This window comes from Colletotrichum aenigma (assembly GCF_013390185.1).
Source record: "Colletotrichum aenigma strain Cg56 chromosome Unknown KSG_Cg56_contig03, whole genome shotgun sequence".
NCBI classification, from domain to species: domain Eukaryota; kingdom Fungi; phylum Ascomycota; class Sordariomycetes; order Glomerellales; family Glomerellaceae; genus Colletotrichum; species Colletotrichum aenigma.
In genome coordinates this window covers 505,762-523,896 of record NW_023500909.1, presented here as the reverse complement: position 1 = coordinate 523,896, position 18,135 = coordinate 505,762, and the positions used below count along the sequence as shown (strand labels likewise).

Here is an 18,135-nt window from a genome sequence, read left to right as displayed (position 1 = left end):
GGAGAGCCGCCGGCAGTATGCGAGCCTGGTCAAATGACAACTGCTTGCGCTCGTCGCTAGCACCTCATGCTCGTCGCTAGCACCTCATGCTATGTTTGCCCACGAACCCGCGGGAATATTGGCACAGCGTAAGGCAGGCGCTAGCTCCAGCGCGCCCGAACGACGACAAAAGGTTTCACACTTCGCAGGCGATACGTATAAAATGACCTGCATCTGGGATGTCTGTCTACCCTCAATAAACCAAACCAATGATCCTTTGATCATGTATCGTTCTTCGCGACATCCGAAATACCATGTCCGAATGTACCGCCCCGTGGGCCAGGAAAATGATTTATCCAAGACCACCGAATCTCCGGCGCGAAGTCGCACCTGGCAGCTATCGTTGCCCGTCTCGTATTCCGGGCCGGATAAACGGGAAAGAGCACTGCCGGTGGTAGGCCCGTCGCAAGCATGGCTTCCGAACGTCTCTGGAGGAAGGATCGCTCGCGATGGACAACGACTTTGTGGATGGCAACTGATGCCTCGACCCTACACATTGACATCGCAAGAACCATCGGCTTCATTGTGCCGGGCATTCAATATTGAGGACGGACCTGTAGAAATACCTTCTACGATCGCAGCCAAGCATATGCCATCAGGCCGTGGCCACCACAGTCGATGAACCCACGGCAGGCAGAAAAATGCATCATCATGTCACGACTACGTATAAATTCCCCTCCCGTCGCGCGAAAGCTCCAACTTTGAACGCCAAATACGAGTGCTCTGCGCGTCTCTTTGGAAAGAAGCCTCGAGTTGCCTGACGGAAACTTTGCGAATGAAAAAGATCCAGTTTTATCGTAATACTTCTGATACTTCTGATGTGCTTTCCACTCGCGTTCCCAATGATATAGGGTGGAATAAGCAACGGATGATGCCCATGACGGACGCCGCGGGTCCTTCTTCGCAATCCTTGGACAAATTTTGAGCTGGGGACGTGTAGGCGGCCGAAGAAGGATATGCTTCTTGCGTCCATCCAGACAGGCATGAACCTTAACATCCGTACTACCAATTGAAAACGGCACCATGGACTTGGTTTGTGAATTCCGTACGGATCAGATGCGCGCGTCCTATATACCGTCGTGCTGGCCGAAACCAGGGCAGGCACCTGGATATCGCCGAAACGACGAGTCGAGGAGGATACGGCAGAACTACAAATAAACAGACTGCAGACGAGATTCTCTTGTTCTTCAAATCGGTCCGTTGAGAAAATCTTGTGGATCAGATCTACACAAATGATGCAGCGTCCACAAGCGCAGCAGGCAGAGGGTCAACCCCGAAATTGTAGGCAATGGCTTCATCGACATCAAACTGCATGTGGCCAGAATAAGTGGAGGATGCCGGCGACCATCGGCGCCAGAAGGCAGCATCATCGCCAGAGGGGAAAGAACGACTCCAGCTATCGAACGCACACAGACAGGAATTCTAGCCTGGTGCCTCGCACATGAAACAAGATGCTATTAACCAACCTGTTTCATTTTGTCTGCAATAAGGAGCTCTCTGCGCAGTGCCGGTCCAGCCCTTTTATGCTCATCACAGCAGCGCGATACATGCACCCTAGAAGTCTCGCCAAAATGAACATCTAATGGCATGATCGGCTTCATTCTAGGTGATAATATATAACCTTCCAATCCCCCAAGGCAGTTTCAGTTGCCAAAAAAAAAAAAAAAAAAAAAATTGGGGTGACACAAAGAATATGCGACTTGAGGCATGCGACTTCGCGGGTAAGATGGTCTTGGGAGGCGCCTGTGTACCACTATCAGACCGCCATCGCTTCTCCCCCCCAGACATCACCAGCGCACTCACGGCCCCTTCTGTTTCTACCGGAACAAACAAAAGACGCTGGCAAGTTCGGACAGAGAAGAGCAAGGAACACACATCCAGTCGGTCGCTACTTCAATTGAAGAAACACTCTTCTTGAATTAAGTTCCCATCGCGTCTCATCCCATGCTCCTAACCCCTCATTACTTTCTGTATTTGTCGAGGAGCATCGAGACCGAAATTCTTGTCGTCTTAGAACTTCCAAAACTTTGCTTCAAATCCTTCATTATATACCATCAGCGCCCAAAAAGCTGTTGCAGCTTCATTCTTCGTCCAATCTCACCGAGGAAGAAACTCAAGAAAAATTGCAAAAAGAAGCGCTGGATGTCAATCGCTGACGGGAATTGAGCCCGACGTGGGGGTCGAACCCACAACCTTGAGATTAAGAGTCTCACGCTCTACCGATTGAGCTAGCCGGGCGACTGAACCCAGCTGTTTTGTTAGAGACTCGGCTCAATCCTTGTCTTAGATAGCCTTGCACACACCTTCTTCGTCCTTTTCGCGATCCAGTCAGTCACCCAGCCTTTCGCTGTCAGTTCTCAAGCACTCTCTTGGCTGTTTTTGTTTCTTTTCTTTGTACCCCAAGGGCTGTCTCGTCTTCGCTCGTTCGCCCGTTTGCAAGGCTTGCGCAGATGCTACTGCCGGAGAGTAACCGAGAGCAGCCTAGTCAATCGATAGTTCTTCACCGTCACAAGAAAAATGAACGTCATCCTGTCAAGCATAAACTGAGGAATAAAATGTCAATTCTCGGAACCACCAAGTCGAGGTCCCATTATAACGGATTACTTTTCCATGTCGGAACTTTTCTGACCACGCAAAGAACAACTAAAGCTCGCCAACTAACTGATGCATCTTGCATCTCAAACGCCTCTTAATCTAATGCAAAGTGGTATGCCGTACCCTTGAGACTCCTGATCATACAGATTTTCTCCGCCTAGAATAAAAACTCCCAAATAACAAATGCCACCCGACGCCAATGCAGTCCGGTGCGTCACCAACGAAATACCGGGCGGTAGCACTCAGAGAAGGGGTATTGCACCCGCGAAGGAGGCGGGGGAGGAGCAACGCGCAAATCCTAATCGCCGTCGAGCAAGGCGTCCATGCCGTTTCGCTCGCTCTCAAGGCTTTCGGCTGTGATCGGTCCGTCAAAGGACTCCTTCTTCTCGTCGTCTTGGTTCGTCAAATCGTCAAACATCCTGTTGACCGCCACCTCGTCCTCTCGTGACCGAGGGGCATCCTCCCTGCCGTTCAACATGCCAACGTCGCCCTTGAACACGTCGGGGCCGAACATTTCTACGGCCCGCTTGCGACCAACCTCGGTCCGGCGCAGGATCTCGAGAGCCTTACTCTTCCCAGCCTCGGTGTGCAAGTTAAGACCATCTTCCTGGCCTTGGAGCAGGCGCTCTTCAAGGGACATTGATGCATTGTCGACGACAAGCTGAGGGCCGCGGCCACCAAAGAGACCAGGATGAAGTGTCGGACCGCTGTCAATATCCATGGGGTCGTCTTTGCTGCCGATTGATTGACGGTGTGCGCTGCCGTGAGAAGTACCAGGAGGCGTTGCTGACGAGTGCTCCGACTTGCGATTATACGACTGATGGAGGCCGGGAATGACGGTTGCGCCAGAGGCAGAAGCGGCCGCAGCGGCAGCGGCAGCCGCTGCAGCAGCCTCGGCGTTTTGAGCCTTGCGCTTCAGGCTTGCGGCCTTGGCCTTCATATTCTCCGGAAGGTCTTCGGGGTCGTCCACGCCGTATTGGGCCAGGAGTTTCTGCAGCTTCGTAGGACGAGGCTTTCGGGTGCTCTTGGACACTTCCAGAACGGGGGGTGGGTTTGGCGCGACGGGACACCACTTGTGCAGCTCCTGCCTGAAGAAGTTGGTCTCATAGGCGAGGAGGATCTCGGCACCTTCAATCTTGCGCAAGTAGAATCGCTGGGTGTCCGCTTCCGACTCGGTCGACACAACAGGGTTGCAGTACCCAGCAATGTGGTTCCGGAAGTCCTGGGCGTTGTCGATGATCTTCTGCAAAACCTCCTCTTCCTCGGGCTGGAAGGGCAGGCTTGAAATCTTATCGGACCAACCGAGCAACTCCTCCAGCTTGGGGCGCGCAGCGTCTCTCGGAATCTTGACTCGCCAGTCGCAGATTGGGCAGGTGTACTTGTCTTCATCCTTGACCTTGCCGCGGGCAATCTTGAGACACTTGCCGTGGTACCTGAACGTGTTAGCAATGAACAAAAGAGTCACAGACGGAGTTCTCACCATTCATGGCAAAGCTCACACTCTATCATCATGCCAGCTTCGATCTTTCGGCAGATGCAAAAGACCTCGCGGAACCGAGGATCTTCCCACCGGTGAACCTTGCCGTCCGGGCTGGCTTCTCTCGAGGCAGGTTCCGCGGGCATACGGGGCTTATCATTGACAATGTCAAAACAGTCTTGGTTGCGCTCGAGGACGTAGTCCATGTGACTCTTGAGAATGTGAAGGGGCGCATTGGTTTTGCCGAACAGCTTCTTGCCCTCTCTCATCCAGTCCTCGTGGCGCTTCTGCTCGCGTTCGAGGTCAAGCGTGCCATTGGGCTTCGAGTTAAGTTCATCCAACTTGCGCATAATCTCTGCGACTTCCGCGTACTTGGGACGATTGCGGATGTCGGGGTCACGCGATCGGTTAGTCAAGTCGACGATCTGCTTGTGGGCCTCTCTCTGCTTGTAGAGGATTTGGTCAACAGCAGCCAAGGTCTCGGATGAGACAGGCAGGTAAAGTTGCTGGACCTGCATCGACAAGGCCTCCAGCTGAGGATAATGAACAACCTCAGCGTTGATCAGCTCCCTTGCCTTTTTCTCCCACTGTTGTCCCGCGTTCATTTGGTCGATGTAGTACGCCAAGTGGTCATTGTACGGCGGGATTTCCAGGACCTTGCCCTCTTCGATAAGCTCGCGGACTTCGTTCAGGTTCAAGGTAGAGCCTCTGTTGTTCCTAGCCTTTTCGTTCCACTTGAGCTGCTCCAGCACGCGGGAGAGGCTGTCGATCTCGGGCATATCCACGTTGAAAGTCTTGCCTTCCTCAAGTAGATCTTCGATGTTTGCGACGTTTGCGCTGTGGATCTGTTCCAGTTCTTTAGCTGCGTTCTTCTGGAAGGCCTCGATGGCCTCAGCCCGCTCCCTCAGCTGGGTAATCTCAGGACAGTCGAATCCTATTTGCTCTGCCTCGCTGAGCAACCGATACACGTTGGAAACATTTCGCGCGTCTTTTTCTTTCTGGTCCAGCGAGTTCTTCCGGTTGATGATGGACTTTTCGCTCTTGCGCCTGTTTTGCTGCTTCCGGACTATGTAGTTGGTGGCCTCGTCCACCCAATCATTGCATCGTTCGACGAATTCCCGAAGCAAAGGGAGTGAGGGCAGTTCATGGGGTATTTTCTCACCCTCGTGTAAAAGAGTCCGCAGAGTCTTGAGAGGAGGGGTTGCCTCCTCTTCCAGAAGTGCATTGTACTTCTCTTCCCATGCCTCCGGCGTGCGGGCCTTCTCCAAAACCCTTTCATAGGCGTATTCGATGTCCTCTTCAGTCTGCCTGAGAATGAGGGCATGTCTCTCGCCGTTGAAGCGTTGCGGCTCGGTCATCTCGCAGCATGGTTGGTAACCCGCGTGCGTAAGGCAAAGGATCTTGCCGGATTTCAGACACTTGAATCGGGAAAAGTAGGAGAAGGCCTTGCAGTAAGAGCACTGGTACTCCTCCTCGGGCACGTCTTCGTCGTTGATCTCAATCTTCAACGGGCAAGTGTCTTCACCCTTGCCATCGACAAGGGCACAGTTGTGATGCTGGGCCTCCAGATGTTTCGCGTTGAACTCGGACCGGATCGCTACCTCACGTTTCTTGATTCGTTCTAGTGCTGGTGCGAGCCATTTCGCAGTCTGGATGTTGAGGCCGCCGTTAGTCGTGCCCTCAGCGGCAGTCCACAATAGCTCATCATGCGAGAAGCAGGGCTGTCTGCGAAACACCTGAAGCCTCTCGACGCCAGCAAGACCAAATGGCTCCCAATCGCAAGGAGCGAAGTTGACCGCCTCGTTAAAGTTAAAGCCATGGTTGAAGCCGGCGTGGTATGCCTGAGGGAACGTGATGACGAACTGTCCTGCGCGCTGATCCACGGCGTACACTCGAACGCCAGCTTTCTTCAATTGCTCAGGAGTCAAGAGAGTGACCAGTTGGAAGAGAAGGTCGGGTTGGGTCTCGAAGAGCTCAGGCACAGCTTCACGCATTGCGGCCTCGAACTTCTCCGCATCTTCACCCGGGATACCGTACCATGTCTTGGTGGCGCCAAAGTGCTGGTAGTTGGCGGAGTAGGCGTAGTGATCCTCGTTGTGCCAGCAGAAAGTAGAGAAGATCATGCCGACGTAAACCCATGGCACGGTCATGCCGGAGATGTCTGACTTGATATGCCTGAATAAACTCTCAGGGTGGAGGGGCAACAAGTTGAGATTCCACGGATCGGTCGAGTAGGGATTGTTGGGCTGCTTCTCAACGGTGGGAAAGCCAGAACCATGAGTCGTGCAGTGAATGTCGGCACCATACTCGACTTCGACGGTCTCCTCAATATCGGCAACGAGACGCCAGAATTCGGTCTCAACATCCTCCTCGGTGACCGGACGGTGGCAGCTGAGAACAGGGTCGAACGGCATCTTCTTCTCGAAGTAGCCCTGCTTAAAGTCCGCCGCCTTCTGCTGGAATTGCTTGAGGGAGTACAGACCACCCTCTTCGAAACCGTACTGGCCGTCGCCAACCAGGCATCTGGGGCAGTTCCACTCGGATTCGGGCTTGTGCTTGAGAGGAGGATCGAGGCACGTGCCGTGGTAGGCGTGGTCGCACGATTCGCAAACAATCAGGGGACCTCCCTCTTCAGCCTTGCCGCATTGCTCGCATTTCTGCCGGGGGTCAGCGGTGCCTCGAAACAACAGTTGGGACGATTGATCGCAACTTACCTCGCCGGGGGCTGCTGCCTCATCTCGGGGAATCCTGGGAACCGATGGGCGGAACAGGGACATGTGAGATCCGGCCACTGTGGGAACGGTATCTGTAAGGAAATGTGTTAGCATAGGATACGCAGCCAATAAATTCTCAGTAGACGGTGGAAAACCCGGGGCATTCTGCCGCAGTTGGGCTGATTCATCGTAGTACACGGCAAACCCCCCGCACGGCGCATGCAGCTGTGGTAGCTGATTGCATCCGGAGCCAGCCGGGACGGCAGCACACGTTGGACGACGCAGACGCTGACATGGGACGATTGCCGATCGGGGGTTGTGCAGAAATGAGGGGAAGCCACTCACCTTTCTTAAGTCTTTTGCTCCGCCTGCTCCCGCTATCCGCGTCGTCCTTGTCCGCGCTGTCGTCCTTCTTAGCGGAGTTGAGACTGTCGCAGGACTTCTGGCGCTTCAGGGCCGCAGGTCCAAGACTCGAAGGTCTGTACTCTGGGGTGTTCTTGGCGGAATTCAGCGGGCTGAAGGACTTTTGAGGCGTGCTTGTCGCATCATTCTGAGGCGTGGGGCGGTTGACACTTGTAAACCCCGAGTTCACAGCAGTGAAGCCGCCAGAGTTGATGGCTCTAAATCCCGAGGTTACAGGAACCGGAGCTGGCGCGGGCGGCGCATCCGACATGGGAGTGTCCCGGTCAGCCTCCTTCTTGAGCCCGTTGATGCTCGCCTGAAGGGCGTCTGAGGCATGACGAGCGGGCGAGTCGGCGCGTGCACTTGAAGGTGTGTTCACGTTGGAACGCTTCATAGGGGTCACAGCCGGGCTGGGCGTGTAAGGGCCGCCGTTTTCGAGCTCGAGCTGTTGGTGAACACCAGGCTTGGCGAGACGAAGATACTCCTCGTATGGGCAAAGCCACCTCTGGTATGAGTTCTTGAGAGAGGTGGAGAGAGAAGACATGATCTTGCCGCTGTAGCCCAGATCACGACCAATCTCAGCCCACTTCTTCAGCTTGCAAACCTTATCAAAGCCGCCGCGAGCCTCGACCGCCTTCTTGAGTCTGTACAGATCAAGAGGCTTCTTGTCGACATAGGGAAGACGGTGCAGATTGTTGCCCTGCTGTCTGTGGAACTTGGCGAGCGCGTCGAGGTACGAGATGTTCGCTCGAGTGCCTGCATCTGTCAGTGTCGCCTCGGAGGAGCGCAAGCGCGGCGACTCACTTCCTTCGACCGAGTTCAACTCCTGTTTCCTCGTCCTGAAGTGGAACCTCTATAATTCTCATCAGCACCGTCGTCTCATGAAAAGAGCGTCGTCTTGGAACCGGCAACGTAGCGCGCCCTCAATCGACGCCAGAGAATTGCCAACCCACCTCGGTGTCAATCGCGAACTCGGGGTTCCACGAGTCGGGAGGAATGATCTTGCACAAGCCGTAGTTCTGGGCCTCGGGAGAGATCTTCTTGATGTACTCCATCGGGTCCTTCCACTCCTCCTCGGTCGGACAGTATGTAGGCGCATCTTCGAGGCCGTGGGGGCGTGACTTCTTCTTGGTGGGCTCCTTGATCGCGGTCGCTTGGCCTCTTCGCTCGACCGAGGTCAGATCGAGGGGCGCACTTCGCATAGAACTCAGGGGGATCTGGGGGTTCGTCGGGTGGTAACCGTTGGAGTTGACCTGGGCAGCCTTGGATTTGGCAGAGGCGGTGGTGGCTCCGACGGCCGGCGAGGCTCTGGAGCTGGCATTTGCACTGCCGGTGCCGTTGGCAGCAGAGGTTGCTGCAGCAGACACCATGATGGTTGGATTGGGGGGCCAGAGGCCTGCTCAACAGGCGCAGAGGCGATCTGGTTGAATTTGGAGGACTCGAGGGATTTCGGTGGTGTCGCGGGTCAGAGGTACTCGGGCAGGCGGAGGGTGCCGGAGGTGATCATGCGAGCGAATGGACAAGTGTGGGCTAGGGAGAGTGTCGCATTACAGATCCAGCAAGGAGGATGACTTTCGGACAAGACAGTCGGCAAAACCGGCGGATGCTGGGTGTCGGAAGCCACAAGTCGATTGTATACCACAGAGGTGTATGAGGAAAGTATCGCGTCTGCAGAAAAGAGCGAGGCAAGTCAGATATTTGGCACAGGCGGAAAAGCTTAAGAGCATGCAGCGCAGAACAGAGATACCACCAGCAGATGGAGGATGCACCAGGCAATATTGGGGGCAACTCACTGGACGTGGCTCACTGTCAAGAAGACGCAGTGCGCATCATTGAAATGGGAGCGAGCGGGTGTGTTGGTCACCTTGAGAAAAGGCCGGATTTGGTGGCAGGCCGAGTCATGAAGGTGTGGTGTTGGTGTAGATGTAGGTCGGATGGGTGTATGTGTGAAGGAGGGAAACCGGGGGAGGAGAGGAGCTGGTGGAAATGGGATGTGTGGATAAGGTATGGGAAGGGAAGGGAAGGGTGGACGGAGGAAAGGTGCAGTGCAGGTGCAAGTGCGAGCAGGTGCGGATATGGAAGTGGATGTGGATGTGGATGTGGATGGATGCCGGGCCGGGTGGGCATTGAAGGCAGGCAAGGCAATGGATTACGGGAGACAAGTCAGGCAAGGACACTACACTGCAGACAGGACAGGTGAGGCGCCAAAAAGCACAGGCAGAGAGAGAGAGCACCAAGCAAGAGAGATTGTGTGTGTGTGTGGGAGAGGGTAATGGAAAAGGGAGGGAAAGGGCACCTGAATGAGTAAGGCAAGGCAGGCAGAGGCACAGAGGCAGGCACAGGCACAAGACTAGAAAGAATGGAGTTCTTTCCTCATGCCAGAAGAAAGCAAGTGCAGGTGCAGCAGAACAGGTGCAGTCACAGGTGCAGGTGCTGCCTCTCTGTGGGAGAAACACAGGCCAGGGCAGGTGCGGGTGCGGGTACCTGGTGCTGGTCTGGTGCAGTGTGCACCTCCTCCATTCACGGTGGTGACGGGGCAGGCAGGAAGGCAAAAATGGGCGCGGAACGGAAGGGACAGCTCATGTCTGTCGGTGCAAAATCCCACTACAAGTGGGTCCGCACTGGACTTCAAGTCTCCACTCCGCCAGTGGGAAGAGGTACCTGATACTTTCTTCATGACGTCCACATGGAAGCCACCAAGTCCACCTCAGACGACTCCTCCCTCCCTCTCCCTTCCCCTCTCCCCGGGCTCATATGAAGCCTCACCTGGAAATCTTCAATTGCTACCCGGCTTGTATTTTTTATGTCACTGACAACCTACTGTCAATCCAAAGAGTATGTGCCTGACAACCTCATCTGAGATGCTGGGCTATGCTTGCAAATCACCCAGCTAGACAAGAGTCCCAGTTGCCAGACCAGGCTAGCAGCATCGAATTCAAAGGGCCTCGTATCAAAGGGAGCCGTCATTTAGCCCACCTAGTGCATGTGCCAAAACAATCGATCTCCTCCAAAGTACATAATTATTCGTTTCCCTTTGAAAACACCAGCCCAAAGACAAATCAGCCCTGGGGTTCCGTCCCCAATTGCCCCAGGCTAGGTAAGAAGGTACATAAAACGCCCGATCCGCCCAGGTACCGCGGTACATCCGCCCCCAAAAGCTGACATCCAACCTTGGAACATGCGACATCAGACACACCACACACACACACACACACACACACACACACACACACACACACACACACACACACACACACCCGCCGCACTCAGGGCCGACGACGTCGCAGCGGAGATTCCATGAATCGTTTTTCATGGGCGCACGGTCGCACATCCGCAGCACTCTTTGCTCAATCTGGCTCGTCGGCAAGGTCAAGTCACCTCCTAGACTCCTAGGTGCGCGCTCTGAAGTCCGTCGTCGTTCAATCCCCCGGCTGTCGTTGCGCTGATCGTCCGACGCTCATTCGGCTACTGGCCGAGCCACCGACTCGACCATTCGAAGCCGTTCGTGCGATCATCCTGGATACCGCCCTACCTGCCGGAGTCAATTACGGCAATGATGAGGCCATGGTGTTTGGGACAGATTGGCGACTGTCGGGAAGCGTGCGACAATAATCCGAAAATTACGCAGCATTCACAGCCATACATCAATGGCCTGCTGTGCCTGCTCATCAAATAGTCAGCATTGTGACGGCGACTGCAGTGATGCATCTCAATATTCTCCGCCCTCCACCAAAATCACCAACAGCAAGGCTCGCGGGGGCGGCCGACAAGGTCGTGGTGGTGCCAGGCGTCCACGCTGCCACGGGGTGGCCACGGACCACCACCTCCAGTCTCCCTTGCCGGGGGGGGAGCCACTCGCGCGCAGGTGGAAAAAAAACTGCAGCAAAAAAACTGAGTGAGCATCTGATATCCGTCACTGACTCGACAGGGGTTGGCCATTATCAATCGCTTAGCGAGCCAATCATATCCGTATGACGTTGGAGAGACCCGCCTAGCGTCCCAGATCGGTCCAAGGCCGAGGATAAGCCCTGTTTGCGGGGGCGGGCGACTCATCTTTGCAGCACACCTGGCCTGCACCTCATCTCTGGCCTTCAAGCATCCAATTGGGCCGGCTTAGTCATCGGCCGCGAGGGAGTCAGTTTCGATATCAGGTCCTTTGGCTCGCGATGTTTCCTTGATATGACCGCCAACCCCGGCTATCTATAAGTCTACATGAATATTTAAGACGCAATGGGAGCACTAGTCAAACTTTCACCAAATATGGCCAATATATGGGGAATGGATAGCTAGAATCAGTCTGTTTATAAACAGCCGGGCTTGAAAAGTCAGGAATCTACCCGGCGGGCAACGTAGAGCCATGCGTGTTCCATCAGGCTACCGGAGGGTTGCTATCGGATGGCTATTACTACGGAATCGTCAGAGGAAAATGCCGACAGCCGCTCTTTAGTGTTGATGCCTTGCTTATGGGATGAGGCAGCAGATGCAAGAGGTATTGATTTATTGATTACTCGAAAATGAACTCCTGGCAAACCACGACGAGCTCATACAAACATTGTCTGGAAAATCTTTAGCTGGGGTCTTCAGCATATTATCTTATATGCCAGGCACTTGGAAGAGAGTATGTCAAACCCACATTCGCGAAGCATAATCCGCAGTTCTTGGCTTGATGTGCCCTATTGACGTCTCAGGTGTCTCATCACCCTCTTCATCACGTACTGGTATCAAGTCTTTGAAGAATCGATCTGGAGGTCTGGCAACTGTAGAGCGTGTAGTTCCACTACCACGGACAACCTCGTAATACACGTAATGGACTTGCTTCCAGCAGCATAGTACATCCGGGTCTGTCAACGCTCCAAGTTCGCCTCTGGAGCGTTATAAATACCCAAAGAGCGTTGTCTGGCTTTGATGACCACAACACCCAGAATGAAACTGGTACATACCTGTACATTCTGTGGCTAGGACCCAGTTTCCCATCCAGAGCTCGCTATACACTCTGTGTGAAAGGCTGTCAAATCTATGTTGTTCTTGTCATACTCTTGTCCGTCGTCAGAACCCATCGTGTATCGTGACCATAAAACGCAATGGACGTTCAAATTATCTTCGAAGTACCGCGTAGAACCCGGGACAGTCACTTCAAGCACGACAAGGGCATGACAGCACAGATTCAAGGCTCCTCTAAGTAGAACTTGGCACAGCTCCTTCACTTCCGTTGTTGAAAAGGAGAAGGAGTAGCCGGTAGAAGCATTGGCTATAAATACCTCATGGACCTCCAGGTATGGAAGAGAAGTCGAGTAATACATCAGATAGAGAACTCATTTATTCATAATAAAGGTTATATAATGCGACCAGTTTAACAGAAGGTCTCAGAAGCCCACGAAGATGTCGTCGAAGCTTGTAGTTCTGTCCTGTGATCGAGAAGGGATGCCAAAGACAAACGGGCCCGGGCGAGAAACCATGTAATTGGTAAGCGTGCTTCGTCAGTGTCATCGTCTCTCGATTGGTCGGAAGCAATAACCCATCAACGCCTTATCTACTTCTGTCTCCTCGGGTGCTGGGGGTTTCGGGTCTACGTCGCAGTAGACTTCACCTTGGTATAAAAAACAGGGCGGGATCTCGTGAACCTTCTGTTGCACCCAAGCAAACACCGATGAGAGAAAACGAGATCTCATGCGGCTATCAAGGCTGATATCGGCAGACGCGGCACGAGGGCTGGGCGACCACCGGCGAGCCCCACGGGAGGGTTCAAGACGTGAATGTATTGACGTGACTAGCAGCTTTGTCGTCTTTTGGCCTTCAGAGAAATGAATACTGCCGGAAAGACACCAGGAACAAGCACCAAGAAGGTCACGCGCGTGTAGTGGGAGAGGGGGATGGGGGTTCGGCAACCTGGACATACAACACGTCCTTGTTGTTCATCCTTGGGTTATCGAAATGAGATTCGGCATCTCAAAATTGGTTGAAGAGTCCCTTTCAGATTCACGGCATGGCTTATAAGCAAGTTCGTCGGGTCCATGGAGGGATGACAGTGTTCCCGTCTCCGTCCCTGCAATGTTGATCACAAATGAGTCGCTTTGCAACAAGCAAACAGAGCTTCCCGGAGTTACCAAACAATGACCCGTTCCGCCATTATTAAAAGGTGTTCAAGATGTTAGGTCTTCTGTACAAACAATGTACGCAAATATGCTCTTTCACCGTGATAAGTATGACAAGACACAATACAAGCTATTCCTCCTCTTCCCCGGACTTCAACTGCGAGGGATGGTCACGACCCGCGCCCAAATCGCTGGAGGCGTTGTCCGCCACCGTCCAAGGTGAGTGAGGGCACGAATAGCCCAAGTCATAGCCCTCGAGATGACAGCACCTGCCTGAAGCCTGCCACGATAGTTGGCGCCATTCTTTTAAGAGCTATGACTTCGAGGAGAGAAAGTTATCAGAAGGAAGAATCCCCAAATCTGCTCTGACCGATTGAAAAGCATACTTGATATAGAATTTATACCCAAGACCGAAGCGTATTGCAAATCAGGGATCACTGCCGACCTTTCAGTTGCAGAGGGGGGTGCTGTCGTAGGCTTGGTGGACCACTCGCCGAAGACTTGAGGTCTCATCATATTACGAAAATTGCCCAAGAATTTATAAAAGCCTGCTGACAGGTCTTTCATTGAACCGCCAGCAATGTGGTAAGTCGTGAAAAGGGTGACCGAAACGTTCAACTCGAGCCCTTGAGTCTGCCCAAAAGCTAAGTAAATGCCGTGACGAGCACGACCAGCAAACGCTGGAGCAGCTACCACTATCCCTCATCCGCGTCGACACGCGTGTATTCTCTTCGTCATTATTCTCAATAGAACCTCGGGAGTGACTTCTTGGAATCGAATCCTCTCCACCACGCTCCCATGTATCGCATCGCCAATGTGCAAGCAGAAATCGCCAGAACCAAGCATCAAGCTAAAAGATTTTGCTCTGCCAGAACTCCAGATGTTTAGACTACTGGGCCTTAAATCAGATGTCTGTCTCCCGTGGACGCGGCCCTTCATCCTCGCGATGGCAGCACTGCCAAAACCTGAACTATTGACACGCGCCTCTGTGCAAGTGAAGACAAGGCCGCACGGTAATGCCTCTTGAGTGCTATATAAAAGCCACGTCTGTGGATGGATAGAGAGACCAGCAAACCCACAATCTGGTGTCTAGATACCATAGTTTGCTACTTTACTTCCTGAAGCTGATACATTGCAAGCAGCGAGGATATAGAACCTTCCACCGAAACCGAGAGGACATCCCCACCAAGCGTAAGCCTCATCCTTCGTCTGCCCCAATCGCCTGCGTATTATCATCAAAACATCTCACGACAGAGTCCCCATCGATGCAATAGACCCGTACGAAAGACATCGGCCATGCTACCAGTCAAATAGCACAATCCCGGACGCAACGACTTTGAGTGACTTGGTGGTATGGATTGGATTTCAATTGTCTAAGAGACCATCTCTGCCTGACAAAACCAAGACATCACTTTATACGTCAAAATGATTCTTGAACGTGCCCGATACTTGATAACTTCCGGTAACTTTTGCTAGATGGAGGGTTCCCGAAGAACTCGTGATGTGCATCCGGCGAGTCACCCAACATTCCCACCAACAACCCGAAGCGTCAAGACATCACGAAGCGAGACTGCCCCAGATGGGGAAAAGAGACATTGGTGAACCAAAGACAACAAAACGCGGGGAAAAGCCTCCCCTTCCCAAGACACATCTCAGTCAACCGGAAGTGTAAATCTCGTGGAAGTTTATTCATGATTGGATTGATTTGTATTTCTACGAGAGATGTTTCTTATCGGACGCCGATCGTCACTCGCATTCCAGCTAGTGGCAGCGTTTATAGCGTTCGCAGCATTAGCTTCAGGAGACCCTAAGCCGTGGCGCCAAAGCTCACCGACATTGCAGATCCCCCGCCGTCTTGACTTCGTTGTCGAGCTTGTCTGCAGACGGACTTTGCTGGAACGACACTTGTCGACCGAGCGCTGGATATCATCTACACCCGGCAATCGGTCAAGTCTGCGAGGAAGGGGGTTTCAATTCCCTCTAGCAACCCGACCGTACATTCCAGTGCCAACAAATGGCGGGGAGCTGTTCAGGCTCGTACTAGGATCAACGTGGGCGCCGACGATCGAGGCCGGATCGCGAGCTCCGTTGATACTTTCAAAGACAAGAGCGGAGTGGTGAATTGTTCTTGCGTTGCTGCAATGAATCTGAAAACAAACCTGAGAGCAGAGCGTTCATCAAGGCCAAACACGACCGCAAACTTGCAGTCGAATAAGATGTTCTCTGTTCCACAAGAAGCACAAGGAATTGCTAACACTGCGACTCAAGAAAGCAAACCTGCTTTAGGAGGGCCAGAAATTTTGATGATTTCTCACAGTTTGTGTGGGAGATTCGGCTCACGCCTTCTTCGTCCGCTTCCTTTTCTTCTTGAGAAGGGCTTCAATCTCCTTGGTGCCCCTCTCCCGCAACGTCAGTTCTTTCATCATATCAACCCACCGCACCTCACCCCGACACTGGGGGCAACGACCCTGAATAGGGACAACAGCTTGAAGGGCGCCTTCTTCGCGACGGAGGAAATGACGACCCCAACATGAGAGATGGCCAGCCCCTTCGCATCCGTCGTTGGGACAAATGGCAACCAGGCCCTCGCCATGCGGCAGGTCTTCTTTACAGATAACACAGCTCCCCTCCCTCTCAAACGAAGTCATTGACTGACCCTTTTCCACGTATTCCTTCATAGGCGCGTGGTCCAGCGGCAAGGCATGGATTCCCCATGGCACAGGTTCTTCGTCTGAAGATGCCGCGGGGGCGGGGCCGAAGTCGGTGACGACGGGAAGGGAGTTCCGGAGGGGTTGTGTCGAGGCCGCAGCGGCGGTCTGCCAAGCCGAGTACACATCCCGTGCGAAGAAGTGGACTTTCAGCGGCCACCGACAGAAGCTCGGAACGCTTAATAAGAGTTGCAGGTTGGACAGAATTGAGGCTAAGCTCGCGCGGGGTCGGCGCGGGTGGCCATTCTTCTTAACTCCAGTCGAAACGGCGATTCGCGACGCAGAAGGTATGTGCATGGAAAGATGGGGATTGGTCAACGCCCACCTGTTTGTCTTTTGATCAGCACGGGCACCAGCATATGCTAAAAGCAAGGGAGCATCGTGAAAGGTAAGCTAGAGGGGTGGTTCAGGGAGGCTTCGTCCGAAGGGAAGGGAGGCATGATAAGCGGCAGTAGCGTGCGAGACGAACGGGACGGGAGGGGAAAGTGTACTCACTCGAATTTCAAAGCAGCGATGCTACCCGGAAAGCCGGAGACCAGGCCAACCATTTCCCAGGGCCGCAAGCTCAGACGAGATGTGCGAGCAGCACCGCCGCGAGCCTCGCCATTGTGCTGCTTCAGACGGCGGGGGGGATTGGGAGTCGAGCCAATGTAGAGAGACGCGTGGCGTACGGTGGAACGGAGGATATACACCGTGTAAAGGGCGGGGATGGGCTTGGACTGAACGGGCATGACTCGGCAGGGGAGACGGGACGGAGTCAGGACTCAGGACATTGTGCGACGTGTTTTGGAGGGAGGATGAGTGAGTTGTGCTTGCGCTTGTGCAGTGGACAGGCCTGGGCCTAGACTCCGGGCTTTAAGCTGTAAGTTGGAGGAGCGTACGTGGCCGCGGTTTTGGGCGTGTGTCGGCGTGGTCGGGGACCGGTGAGGAAGCAATGCAGATGATGAGCTACCTATGCTGGTGCTAGCATAGGAGGTGTGAATAGCGACGGCCAGTCTTTGTGGTGTTGTTTGTGGCTCGCGGTGAGGCGAACAGGGCCTGACGACGGGGAAGATGAAGCCGATGACCAGGTGACGGTAAGGTGAGAGAGGTAAGGTGACAGCGAAGGTGAGCGGTGAGCCGTGTGAAAGCCGGTTTGCGACTGCGGTTGTAGCTGCCAGTCCGGTGGGAGAAGGAAAGAGGTGCTGCAGCACTGCAGGTACGAATGCCTTAGCGATGTCGGCGTCGGAGACTCGGGTAGCTAGAGCTAAAGCTGCCCCCGGGGAATGGGATGGAATTGGATTGTCGGATTCCCTGGTGTCGGGGTCGCACTCGGGCAGGGGGACCGACAAATTGACAATGGTCAGGTGCGCATCTGAGTCTTGATGAATCTCGAGCTTGGGGTAAGACGATGCAGCTGCAGGCCGGGGTGGCAGCGAGACACAGTGACTGGCACGCTGGATGACAGAGGAGGCGAAGCAGGGGACCTCGCTGCTGTCGTGGGGGTGAGATGAGGATGAATCAAAGGGGAAAAGAAACCGAAATAGGGGAAACAAGCAATTCTTGGGGGAGAAATGTCAGAGGGGAGGACAATCGGGGAAGGGAATGCAATGCTGCCGTTGGAATGTTTTGTGACGGCCTTGTTTTCTATTGGATCCAAAATAGAACCGTCTGTCGGGAGTTGAACGGCGCTAGTTCTTTTTCGGGGGGCTGTGGCAGTTCAGGTGGTCAATTTTGGACAAGGGCAGAATTTGGGAGGAAGCCACAAACCACAGAAAGAGTCACTGGGGGAAAGAGAGTGAGGGACAGAAGGACAGAGGGAAGGACCAGCCTGGCCTGGAGGCTGAGTGCAGCAGCAGCAGCAATGGGCAGGAACAAGAAACAGCAGCTAGAGTAAGAAAGGGCCACCCCCCTCCCGTCCTTCTTTCCTTACGGGCAGGTATCCGTACCTGCTAGGCAAGTAAGGTAGGACCGCTACCGCCTGCCGCATGGCCAGGGCACGCCTTCCCGTTGGCAGGTGTGTCCACTGCCCGTGGGTTGGCATTGTGGTCCGGCTTGGTAGCTGTTAAATTGACCGTGTCGTTTTGTTGTTTTGCCCGCGCTAACTGAGCTTAGTATAGCGCCTAGAA

At 53.9% G+C, this 18,135-nt stretch overlaps 2 protein-coding genes across 2 annotated transcripts; both read right to left on the bottom strand.

The window, feature by feature from the left end:
- Nucleotides 1–2,932: 2,932 nt before the first annotated feature.
- On the bottom strand, nt 2,933–8,597 carry lid2 (Lid2 complex component lid2; the record flags this gene model as incomplete). The annotated part of the gene is made up of 6 exons (XM_037319342.1): nt 2,933–4,067; nt 4,115–6,768; nt 6,826–6,917; nt 7,171–7,983; nt 8,032–8,080; nt 8,181–8,597. The coding sequence occupies 6 exons, from the start codon at nt 8,595–8,597 to the stop codon at nt 2,933–2,935; spliced, it is 5,160 nt and encodes a 1,719-aa protein (XP_037181705.1).
- A 7,058-nt stretch (nt 8,598–15,655) lies between these two features.
- On the bottom strand, nt 15,656–16,758 carry SLX1 (Structure-specific endonuclease subunit SLX1; the record flags this gene model as incomplete). Its single annotated transcript, XM_037319341.1, has 2 exons — nt 15,656–16,352; nt 16,523–16,758. 2 exons carry the CDS (start codon nt 16,756–16,758, stop codon nt 15,656–15,658), a joined length of 933 nt encoding a protein of 310 aa, XP_037181706.1.
- Nucleotides 16,759–18,135: the final 1,377 nt, after the last annotated feature.